Below are 12,346 nucleotides of genomic sequence, written 5' to 3'. Positions count from 1 at the left end.
CAATTATTTTTAGTATTCAGAGGCTGAAGTTTATCTTTAGAACACATGTTTAAAAGGTTGGCAAATATTACTGTAAAACTTAAGCTACTTCAGCAAATATTATTTGGAATTACCCAAAATCATAATTTGTATTCTAAGGCAGAATTATCCAAAGCAGCAGGTTTCCCCAAGATTTCTCTACATGTTAATACCACTAGCCTAATTGAAGCTCAACTTGAACAGTTGTAAGTATATTTAGTATTCTAGAATTCAGACATTTAAGCCATTCACACGAGCCCTCATACAAATTACCTGAATTTACAAATTCTCTGTATTCATAAAATAATTATCCTCTCCCGTAGCAGGAAAGTATTTTCTCTTATTAGTAATCTAGTAACTAAATCTTAGAACTGGAAGAGACCCTAAAAATCTTCTAGTCTACCTCCTCCATCTTATTGATAAGAACACTGGATCCTAAGAAGTTAAATGACTGGTACAAGGTAAAAAAAAGTAGGTAGCAGCAGAGTCTCACCCAGAACAAATGCTCTTTCCACTACACCACAAAGCATTCTCAAGTGAATTTGCCTAAAACCGATCTATAGTTCCTAACAGATGCATCTGGTCTTATTTTACTGTAATAAAAGACCAGGTCTTACATAATATGATGTAATATAAATCCGGGTCTTATATTAATTTTTGCTCCAAAAGACGCATTAGAGCTGATGGTCCGGCTAGGTCTTATTTTCGGGGAAACATAGTAGACTGACAATTCCAAACAAAAAAGTCTTTTCCACACAAAGACAGTCACAAATAGCAGAAGATTCCTTCCACAGCCAACACTATAACTGCATCCCTTCCCCTTCTTCAGGATGGTAACAGCTGAAATTTTCCTAGCAAATGCTTATGTGAAAATGAAGCAATTAGTATTTTCATGTTATACATATGGTTACCTGCAGCTTATTTTTCTATTTAAAAAAAAAAAGGGCCGGCCCGGTGGCTCAGGTGGTTGGAGCGCCGTGCTCCTAACGCCAAGGTCGCCAGTTCGATTCCCACATGGGCCAGTGAGCTGTACCCTCTACAGCTAAGATTGTAAACAACAGCTCTCCCTGGAGCTTGGCTGCCGTGAGCTGCTGTGGGCTACTGTGTGACATCGTGGGCTACTGTGTGCCATGCCATCATGAGTGGCCAGCAGCCAGCATGAGCCGCTGTGGGCTGCTGTGAGCGGCCAACCGACAACTGGCGACCGACTGCCTCAGCCAGGCGGAGCACAAGGCTCATAACACCAGCATGGGCCAGGGAGCTGTGTCCTACACAACTAGACTGAGAAACAAGGGCTTGAACTGGAATGGGAGTCGGAGGAGGCGGAAAAAGGGGGAAAATTAAAAAAGAAAGCAAATACAAAATACAACAAACCTAGAGATAATCCAATTAATTTCAAGACTAATGGGTAACCTCATTTCTAATTAAGATGCAGCAGTACCCTAATTAAAATCCCCGAGCAAAGACAAACTGTGAACTTGGCTACATTGAGGGGGAAAGGGTAGAAAAAGTGGTATGTTCAATTATATAGCAATGACAGAATTTTATTTAAATGTGTAAGTAATTAAAGTCTCTACTTTTTAATAACATACTGGACCTAATTATGGATTTGCTATTTACAGTGTTAATTAATTCATTCTAATTTGGCAATACTACGTATACGTCAAGTCTACCATTGCCCAACCCAAATGACAGGAATCCAAGTTAAACAGAAGTTGAGAACTGTCACATGAGTGTTGGACAGTAAATGACAATGGCTGTGGATGTTTGCTGACAGTCCTGAGGGAAAATTAATTACACTGCCTACACAAACAGTACGCGCACGAGAGAGAAGAGCTTTCCCTTTAAAAAAGTAAATACATATCCATACGTAAGGGGTTCTTTCCTCCCATAAATACAGCTCACAGAAAGGTTTGGGAACCAAATGCATAATCATAAAGGGCTGCCACAGAGAAGAAATGAAAGAATGTGTAACTTCCAATTACATTTTTCTAAATCATAATTTATAAATGCATCATCTCAGAAAAATGACTGATCCGCTTGGATCCTAGCATTAGAGGTAAAAACGGGGGGGAAATTTCTAGAAGACACAAGATTAGAACACTGTGGGAAGAGTTTGAACAGAATGAGTTCCAGCTTCCACTAAATATTTAACACAAGGAGCTAGAACTTTCCCTTAGCCTACCAGCAGTGCAGGGCAGCCTTCACCTGGGTTCCATGGATGGGCTCAGGGGTCTATGGAAGCCCCTGAAATTACATACACAGTTCTGGTTTGTATTATAGCATGAGAACTTTTCTGGGATGATCTCTAGCTTTCATCAGATTCATAAAAGGATCCCAAAACTAACAAACATTAAGAGCTGCTCCTCTTCCTGAGAAACAAAAATAAGAGCCACTGATGATTCTCAGCTATTTAATGCCCTATGAAAGAGTGAGCAGCTTTCATAATCTTCATAAACAAAAGACATTCAAAAGATGAACAATAAGCCATATCAACACATTTGGCCAGTTTGTATTTTCAGTGGGAACAAAGTATTTTTACTGGAAGCAAAGAGCATCAAAGCAAGTACCTTTGGGAAAGTCTGAAGCAATTTTACTCCTTCCTGCCTTGATCTAAAAGAAAAGGGAATTTTCTGAGTGACCATGTTACAAATTTCTACAGCAATGTACCTCTATAGAAATGCAGCCCAAGCCTTTTTTAAAGAACTCTGCAGCATAGACTAACATTTTTCAAATCTCAGCTGGTTTTATTTTTTTAAAGCAAGCAGTGGTATAAGTCTTATCAAACGTTTCATTTTGGAATGGCTTATAAAAAAATGGCACCCTGGGACCTTTGGCGCTACATCCCAAAAAATTACTTTCAAAAATCTGATCCATGAAGTTTCTTTAAAAATTAAGGTTTGACTTAGGTCACAACAATCTGAAAAACAGACGGATCCCAGCAGAAAGCCTCAAGAGTTTCCACGTTCCTCAAAAATGCCACTATATGCCAGTCTGCTGTAGGTCAAGGAGGATGGCTATCCAAGTGTCACTTGTGGACATGTGCAGACGGTCTGAGGGACAGCCTGCGCTCACTGGTTGCCACGCATCATTTCTTGTAGGTACACAGTATTCATGTGATAGGCCACCATCCAGCCTGGATGCCGCTGAGCGTTCCAGTAATAGGACTGGGCAGCAGTGGCATAGTATTCCTGCCATGCCCTGTAGTACGCTCTCCAGTACTCCTCGTAATCCTGATAGGTACCAGAAGCACTCACAGGTGGGTCCCGATGGTGGGCATACCAACCATCTTCCTGGGGTTCTGCCCGCCGACAGGAAGACCGCCTCGGAAGGGTTCTCCGGCTCTGCTTCGCTCTCTGGTTCGCCCCCTCCTTATGCCTTGCCTTTATTTGGATTTCAGGGGATTCTTGATACGCTTCTAGATTAGGGGTGTCATTTCCATGCAGAGGTTGTTCTAAAGAGAAATGGCCATCGACAAGGGTAGGTTCCAAGTCTTTCAGCTGAGTATCAGAAGAGCCTTCCACGTAGGACTTATTTCCTTTGCTCTGGTAAGAAGTCCTCGAGCTGTAGGACTCGCTGTCACTCTGCGAGTCTCCAGACTGGCTCCCTCCTGCCAGGACCTGCACTCTCTCTTCCGTAATTCTGTTTCTCACAAAACCATTTCGAGGAGTCGCAGTCTGATCCCCAGGACCGACATAGTGCCTGACGATTTCCACAGACTTCTCTAACCCCTCTCTAATATACTGTTCATACTCCCCCACCACCTCTGCAAAAGTCAAGGCGCATGGCACGTGGGTCTTAAAGGACGACAGACAAGGAATCTGGGGGAGTGACTCAGGTAAGTCTCCTGGGACCTGGTGCTGGCTGCTGTCAGAGTTTCCCCCAGGGGTCTGCACAGCACCCTTCGTTTGCTCTTCTGGGCGTGTGGTACAGCCCAGTATTTCTGCTGGTACTGCTTTTTCTACGATTCCACACTCCGAGTGACTTTTCACAGGAAGCTTTTGTTTGGTGTTATTTTTTGACTTGACTAGTAGTGTAGAAGCAGAAGTAATTCTAGATGAAGCCGTGTGGTTACTGTGAGCTTTCTGAGTTTGAGAGCTTCTCTCTAGTTTTGGAATTTGTTGTTTTAGAGGCTTGGCAGGCGTACTCTCTAAGCCACATGTACGCACAGAGGCTGTCACCTCCACATCCCAATCCAAACAGTCTTCCATCAGGCCAGGAGGAATGGTAGCTACACAAAATGGAAACATATATATTAAAATTCTCGAGCTACTCTAGACCAGCATTTTCTGAATGACTTCATAAAACTAATATTTCGTAAATCAGGACATAAGCTTAAAGCGCTTAAAGAGCTGCAGAAAGATCATAAAATGAGTTATCACAAAGGAAGAACTACTAGAATCCACAGGACTCCCACACCTGTGCTTACTCTAGCTTTGTAAAAGTCACTAAAGGAGTTAAATTTTAAATTGGGAAAATTTCATTGTTATATTTATTCAAAAACCACATATTCCATATCGTAGCTCATGTATACATCATAAGTAAGTATACATTTATGAATATGTACGTATACAGATATATACATTCACATGCCTACATTAAAATATATAGCAAATATACTGTATTTTCACACAAGAGTTTTTTTAGGGTATTTTGTTTTCAAGAGGTCACTAACAGTTTCAAACACACATTGTTTCCAAAATGGCATTTACAAAGTGCAGCTTGACAAATGAGTCACTAAAATCAAAAGAACACACTTCAGGGGGCGGCCGGTTAGCTCAGTTGGTTAGAGCGCGGTGCTCTTAACAACAAGGTTGCCGGTTCGATCCTGACATGGGCCACTGTGAGCTGCGCCCTCCACAACTAGATGGAAACAACTACTTGACTTGGAGCTGATGGGTCCTGGAAACACACACTTAAATACATAAAAGTGTTTAAAAAAAGAAAACACTTCAAACTAGTGTTCAAATTAAAGATACTACTCCTTCCCAATGGTGACAAAGGAGACTATAGCAAGGATGACCTTTACAGGGACAAAAGAAGTAAAATGCCCCCCTTTTAAAAAGAATAAAATCAAATTACAAGGCTACCGACTAAAAACTGGAGCTAACACAGTAGTAAATTATGTTTCACCTTCCACACGCCAGTGTTTAGCTTGCAGTCTTCTCCCTGCTACTTATTAGCTGTAAGACCTTAAGGCAGATTACTTACCTCTCTAGCCTCAATATCCTCTTCTACAAAATGTAGATAATAAGGGAATATAACCTCATAGGACTATGATGAGAATTAAAAGAGTTAACATACACAAAGTACTTAGAACAGTACCTGACACATCGTAAGTGTTCTGTTAGCTATTATTTTTATTAGGCCTTTTATCATTACCATCACTATTTTGACAGCAAAATGAAACCGGCAAAATATACCTGGTAAAGGCAGAAGATTGATATTACATTTCTGGGCAATTTTCATCATCATATTTTCTTCTTCTCCCCGGCAACAGTAGGTCACAGCCAGTCCCAAAGTACCTAAAGCGGAGGGAATGTTAAGTAATAAATCATTTTCACATAAATGACACTCCAAGTCTACATTACAGGTTACTCTGCTTAAAGAAAGCACCCAAACTTTTCTTTTTACCGAAACGGCCGGCTCTGCCAATCCGGTGCATGTATGTCTCCCAATCCAACGGGACATCCAGGTTTACAACCAGATTCACCTTCTCAGCATCAATCCCACGGGAAGTCTTCAATTGAAAAACAGAGCAACGATTGGTTTGCATTAACTGGAGCATGGTACCAATGTATACTATCTTACTCTAGTGTAACCAAGAGCGAAATTAAGAACAGAAGGGTATTTAGGAGGAAAGATATTGAGGAGCAAAGGGAAAGGAAATTCATTTCTAATGAATAATTTCAAAAATAAAGATGAAAATATAAAAGACATTTTTAGGAAGGCATATTCCCCAGCACTGGGAAGACATGATTATCTTCCGGATTCTTGTCAAGATACCCCCACGTGAAATAACAAATGAAACCTGTACATCTGATAATAGAACATATGTTAAGAGGGATTAGTCACCCAAACTGAAGAGGAAATTTACCAAATCTGTGGAAATGAGGACTCTGCAATGAAACTGCTTCAGTTTAGCCATAGCATCGAGACGCTGATTCTGATTCATGTTGCCTAAAACGACCCGAAAAGAAAGTCATATAAAAACAAGCTAATACACATTCATCAAATCCACAAAAAGCAGAAATCATAATTCCCAGTCTTAACACTTTAAAATTATACCAACCAAAGTTACTGTGGCCTTACATGCAAATCTAGGTTAAGACCTAAAGTCAGAATCTTAAAATATGGTTATGCAATCAACTTGAAATTAATTAGGCAATCTACCTGAAATTCAAAAATCAATTTTAACTGGTGACTAGGTTATACCTGCAGATATAACGTTATATCTGCAAAGTTACATATGAAGTATAACAATTCTTAGGAAAATCGCTTTAATCAGCTGTTTATAAATTTGGTGTTGAAGTGTGATCTATAGTCAAAATATTGATCCATTAGAAAACAGTCTCCCCAGTAGCTCATGATATACCATGGCTAAACAAGCTTAGTGAACAGCTAAACCCAGCTGAGATATCAATCAAAACTCGAAACCCGAGCTCACTGATCAAAAATTCCTTTAAATCTTTCATTACTATTAGGCCAGCAGTAATAATTTAGCTTTGTGTCAAAAATGAATCACTTTTTCCTTCCACAAGACCGTAAGACAGTTCAGTTAGCAATTGTTAGCATTTTAACAATGATTATGCCAAGAAGCAAAATATTTTTCTCTTAAGAAGACAAAAACCAAACTTAGATAACATTATTAAGTTCTTCGTAGACGTAACTTTAGTTTTCTAATTATTACATACCAAGTTACTTCTTAAAAGACAAGGATATTGATATTAGGTTGGTGCAAAAGTAATTGCAGTTTTTGTAATTGTTTTTAACCTTTTGAACCGCAATTATTTTTGCGCCAACCTAATATATCAAATCCCAATGAAAAACAAAACTGAAATCTCCTTTACTCTAAAAACTCAGCAAAACCTCACACTTACAAGACAACTCATAAAGTGGTACTTCTTCCTTCTGATTTGGGTGAGGCTTCAAGTCAGGATACTAAACAAATTAAAGAGATGAACTTACCTGAAATGCATTCTGCAGGAAAGCCTTTAGAAGAAAGGATATCGGCCAAATGTTGTGCTCTATGAAAAACAACATACAGGGTTATCATTTTACAAATATTGCCCCACACCTTTTCTTTTATTTCACAAGTTCCCCCAGATGATGTTTTAAGGTACATTACCTGCTGTGCAAATTAGAAAAGACCAAGGCTTGATTAAATGGAATCCGGCTGAACAGTTCCTGTAAATGCTGAGCTTTTTCCTCAAAAATCTTATGGGCCAAAGGGTACGAATTGACAACTTTGTAATACTGCTTCAAACCTGCAAACAAGTCAAGAGTCTCCTGTTAAAACAAACATATTTGCTATATCCTAATAGCAAACACGAAAGCAACAGGCAACTAGGCAAGGGAAACCTCCAGAATATCATGAACATATGTAAGTAATGTAAGTACCCAGTATGTGTACACACCTATGAGACTTGGGTCACTCGAATTGAGTCTTACAAAAGTGGGATCTCTCATGTACTTTGTCAAAGCATTAGCCAAAAATTCAGGGTAAGTAGCTGATACTGCCAACATCTGTTTACTGGCAGGCAAGGAAGAATAAATCCAACTGCAAAACAGAAGAAAAATACATGCCATGGAAACTATTCAGACAGTATTTGCTACCTGCAAAAACTATAAAGACAGATACTCTGGGGCACCATTTTAATAGTCAAGTTAGTTATTTTTCTTACTTTATTTGCTCCTGGAAGCTGCCTTCTTCTAACAGCTTATCTGCTTCATCCAGAATAAAGAGACGTACACTGCCTGGGTTCAAGTAGTCAAGTTCTATCAGTTGCTTAATTCTGCCTGAATTTAAAAAAAAAAAAATTGAAATATTTATGATGCACCAACTTTGTGCAAGTCACAGCCAATGATACCCCTCTACTTACTTACAGGTTGCACTGCTGAACTTCCTGACCCAATCCTCACTATGCATTTATGCACTAAACCACAAATTAGAAATCCTGAGTTCTGATCTCGCCTAAACCCATTATTTTCCCCTCCCATTTCTTCACCAATAAGTATGGAAAATAAACTCTATTCCTATCAAAAGACTTGAATGCTAAGGCACTGAATGCTAGATTCTGAATGATTCATAACTGAATGACTAATAGAGAAGCAGGGCGGCTGGTTAGCTCAGTTGGTTAGAGCCCGGTGCTCTTAACAAGGTTGCCAGTTCGATCCCCACATGGGCCACTGTGAGCTGCGCCCTTCACAACTAGATTGAAACAACTACTTGACTTGGAGCTGATGCGTGCTGGGAAAACACACTTAAAATAAATAAAAGTTAAAAAAATTATAGAGAAGCAAAGAACAATCCCAATCCACGTCTTAGAAGGGCTCACTCTTCGCAGAAGCCTATCCCACACATCTTTAGGAATGAATGGAGAGTTCACAAATTCTGTTGGTAATCCAGTCACATGTCTCTATCTTACTGGTCTAAGGCTCTTCATTTCTAATCCTCAAAATAATCATCACAGTTATCAAAGAGTCTCATATTATTGTTATATTAAAAGTGTTCAGTTCCTAAAAGCCCCAGTTATGAACAGGCACTAATATCTTACCAGGAGATCCAACGGCAATATGACACTTTTTAAGTCTACTTTTGTCCTGTGATAATGGAGTCCCTCCAATAAAGACATGACACTCTAAGCCTTCCATTTTTATTCCAATGGCTGTGATAACAGAATGTATCTGTACAGCAATTTCTCTTGTAGGAGCCAAGATCAAAATCTAAGAAAATATAAAATATACCTTTAATGAGTCAGTGGCACATTCATTATACAGCGAACTATCTATCTTTCCTTTATATGATCATTTTAAATGAGCTTTTATGGACAAAGGAAACTATTCCATTCATTTATTCGTGCATTAATTCAACAAACATTAAATAAGAACCTAGGCAACATACAAGTTGCTGTGGAGTCAACAGTTAAAGTGTAAAGTCCTTGCTCTCATGGCACTTTCGTTCTTGAATGATGAGAAGATATACAATAAACAAACATATACAAATAATGGCAAGTAACAAAAAGTGCTATGAAGAAAAATCAAACAGGGAAAAGAGAAAGAAGCAACTCAAGGAGTTATTTTAAATGGGGTGATGAAGGAAGGCCCCTCTAAGGAGGTACCATCTGAGCAGACATCCACAGAGTAGAGCTAGCTGTGTGATACCTGGGTGAGTGTTTTCAGGAAGAGGAAACAGCAAATGTAAAGGCCTTAAGACATTAGTGTTCTTGGTGGGTCTGATGACCAGCAAAGGGGTCCCTGTGGCCTGACAGAATTACACAGGAAGCAAGGGGCAAAGACCTAGCTCCAGGGGCTAGGTCATGGAAGATGCTGGAAGTCAGTGAGAAACACTGCAATAAAACTATGGCAGGAGGAAGAGGTGAAACTTCATGTGGTCTCAACTATGAAAAAAAAAAAAACTATTTAAGGAAAAAAAAAAAAGACTAGGAGAAAATATGCCAGAATTGTTAACAGCAGTTTCTCTCTGGGTAGGTGAGATTATACTTTGTTTTCTGGTACTTCTTTATTTTTATGCATTTTCCCAGTTTTCAAAAATGAATAGATATTACTTTGATACACAAAAATCTTAAAATCAAAATCACAAATTTTATCTATGGATCTTCTTCGGGGTTTTGGCATCTGACCTGCTGCCAAATTATCACAAGCCAAAATCTCAAATACATCTCAATTCACAAGTAGGACAGCACAGGTCCTTGGAAAGTAGAAGGATTTCCTATAGTACCTGGGCTAAAATACACTGCTGAAGAATCATTATCAGATATATACGACTGAGAGCTTGAAATACAGCCTGTCATAATTACTAAACCACAAAGTAAAACTATAAGGATCATATCTGATTCAGCTTTGTAGCCCCAATGCCTGGCATACTGTTTATACATAATACGAACCCAGCAAGTTTTCGCTGAATGATCCCCAAACCCAAATCTCCTGTTCATTTGAGTAAGGCCATCTTAGATCTATGCCATGAGAACCCAGAACATAGGTCAATGACATTCAGAGTTGCAAGAACCACCTGCAGTTACCAGCAACAGTCACCACTGTGCACCAGGCCAAACGCTAAATCTCATCACATTCTGATCAGCAAGTAAGAGAGAATCTCTACCCCTATTCTCAAGTACGTAATGACAAAATTGACACACATGACAGACATTCTATTTAAGATGCAGTAGTAACAGAAAATTCCAAACTTCTCACACTAAGAATGGATCCTTGATCACCATCCTCAGCATCACCACTCAATGGCCTTAATGTCTACTTTTTATACTTTCCATACGGCTTAACTCAATCATTCACTAAATTCACCGCCTGTCTCTCAGGAGCTACTGGTATTTCATCTGACCTGTGGTAAAAGCCACCGAATACCCCCTCCTCTGGGTTCTTTGAGCGGAACTCACCTGGGTACTTAAGTTTTCAAGAACAAGAGAGTCCAAAGCAATGGTGGAGAATACACAGGTTTTCCCAGTGCCGGACTTCGCTTGAACAATTAAATCTGCAAAGAAAAAAACATTATCACTAGCCAGGACTGACTGTAGAAGCTTCGGTATCAAATAATGCATCACCGAGCTAGAAGGGTCTCCAGAAAAGACCTAGTTCGCATCTTCGTTTTCCAGTTTAACGCTCAGAGACGCATGGCCATGTATCCAGAAACGTGCCTGGTCCCTGAACCGCCACCGTTTATCTTCTCAAACTTGAACCACTTGTCAGTGTGGAAAGAGCCTTAACGACCGTCAAACTCAAGCAGTACAGCGCCTCCGTTTTACAGAAGAGGAAACTGAGGCTCGAATGCTTGCAGCACCTCGCCCCAGACTGAGCCCCGCCGCCGCCGCCGCCGCCCCTCGGCCTCCCCAGGGCCCCCGCCCTCACCGAGCCCGCAGCGCCCCAGCGGGATGGCCTTGAGCTGCACCGGCGAGGGCCGCTCGAAGCCGGCCTCCCGCAGCCCCTCCAGCACCGGTCTCGACAGCAGCAGCGACTCGAAGTCCGCGGGCTCCGCCAGCAGCACGTCCCCCGTGCGGGTCCGCGGGCCGCTGACGTCGTGAGCCGTCCGCAGGCTCCGCACCGGCCCGGGGATGGGCTCCGGGACTGAGACCTGGGCCGCCATAGGCTCCGCGGGCGTAACGGTCTCCACGGCAGCTAAAGCCGCTGGGGCTTCAAACGCCGCCGCCATGGTAGCCGCGCCGCCAGATCTCGCGGGACTTGAGGCGGGGCGGGGCGTCTGAGAGCGAGAAGAGGAAAAACTTTATTAGCACTGTTCCCGTGAAGACACGGACAAGCTTGGCCTGGAAGAGGTGGGGAACGGGGGACGGAAGTCGGAGGCTTAGAAAGACTGGGCAACAGCGATACCAACAAATAACTGTGACCTGCGAAAGGCGGGAAGAGGAGAGAAAAGGGGAGGCTACCGGTGTGTCGCCGACGGCGGCCTGCAGAGGGCACCGAGGGTTCACTGTGGGTGGCCCGCCTCCAGCTTCTCGGTGGCTGGGTCTCAGCCCCGCGTCCCGCGTCGCCAACCTTGCACCGCTGTCATTGTGATGCGCGCAGCGCGTCACGCTCGCGGCCTGCGTGCCCGTGGCCTGCGGTCGCCCACCCGCAGCCCTTTCCCGTCCTGCTCCAGCTCTGCCTTCTCTGTGCGCACGGAGAGCGCCTCGGGTGTCGCAGGGCGGATTGACACGTGGTCGGGGGTCTGTCGGTCTGCGGCGCTGCCTGACTCGTGTCTGCGTCCCCAGCCCCTAGCAGGACCTGGCACGCGCTGAACTCGCATAAAAGGACATTGAATTGGAACCAGGAACGGAACTGACAACTCCCATTAGCTGGATAAAGGGGGACGCGGGGTACTGGCTTCCTTTTAGTACCACGCCTCTTTTATCCACCTAATCCCCAAATCCGAAACCTGGCCGTTTTTCTTGACTTCACCTTCTACCATCCCTCTCTCCTAACAATTCACTGAGCGCGGGTAATTTTGTCTCCAAATGTTTCATGCATTCATCTTCTCTGGTCTCCATAGCATCTGTCCTCGTTGGCCCCTTCATCATCTTCCCTATTGCAACAACCTCCTGCATGGTCTCCCGGCCCAGTTTCTTTCTCCCGCCACCCA

The 12,346-nt window shown here is 42.2% G+C and overlaps 1 protein-coding gene across 1 annotated transcript; it reads right to left on the bottom strand.

Moving 5' to 3' along the window:
- Positions 1 to 2,744: 2,744 nt before the first annotated feature.
- DDX20 (DEAD-box helicase 20) lies at positions 2,745 to 11,974 on the bottom strand. Its single transcript, XM_019730432.2, has 12 exons — positions 11,655 to 11,974; positions 11,122 to 11,470; positions 10,653 to 10,747; positions 8,796 to 8,964; positions 7,923 to 8,037; positions 7,656 to 7,798; positions 7,367 to 7,505; positions 7,207 to 7,265; positions 6,116 to 6,198; positions 5,653 to 5,758; positions 5,442 to 5,543; positions 2,745 to 4,249 (listed from the first exon to the last, which is right to left on the bottom strand). Exons 2-12 carry the CDS (start codon positions 11,420 to 11,422, stop codon positions 3,090 to 3,092), a joined length of 2,472 nt encoding a protein of 823 aa, XP_019585991.2. The 5' UTR covers positions 11,423 to 11,470; positions 11,655 to 11,974; the 3' UTR covers positions 2,745 to 3,089.
- Between the last annotated feature and the right edge of the window lie 372 nt (positions 11,975 to 12,346).

Source organism: Rhinolophus sinicus, linkage group LG14 (genome assembly GCF_036562045.2).
Source record: "Rhinolophus sinicus isolate RSC01 linkage group LG14, ASM3656204v1, whole genome shotgun sequence".
Lineage (NCBI taxonomy): Eukaryota > Metazoa > Chordata > Mammalia > Chiroptera > Rhinolophidae > Rhinolophus > Rhinolophus sinicus.
Note: the sequence above shows the minus strand (reverse complement) of the source record. Positions and strands in the feature narration are given on the sequence as shown.

What these genes read in the sequence shown, in the direction of transcription:
- DDX20 (XM_019730432.2), bottom strand. Translation starts at nt 11,422, where the DNA reads ATGGCGGCGGCGTTTGAAGCCCCAGCGGCTTTAGCTGCCGTGGAGACC. An exon ending in TTTTCTAATTTGCACAGCAG is followed by an intron (nt 7,266 to 7,366) that starts GTAATGTACCTT and finishes TGTTTTTCATAG; the next exon opens with AGCACAACATTTGGCCGATA. An exon ending in TGGCAGAGCCGGCCGTTTCG is followed by an intron (nt 5,544 to 5,652) that starts GTAAAAAGAAAA and finishes CCTCCGCTTTAG; the next exon opens with GTACTTTGGGACTGGCTGTG.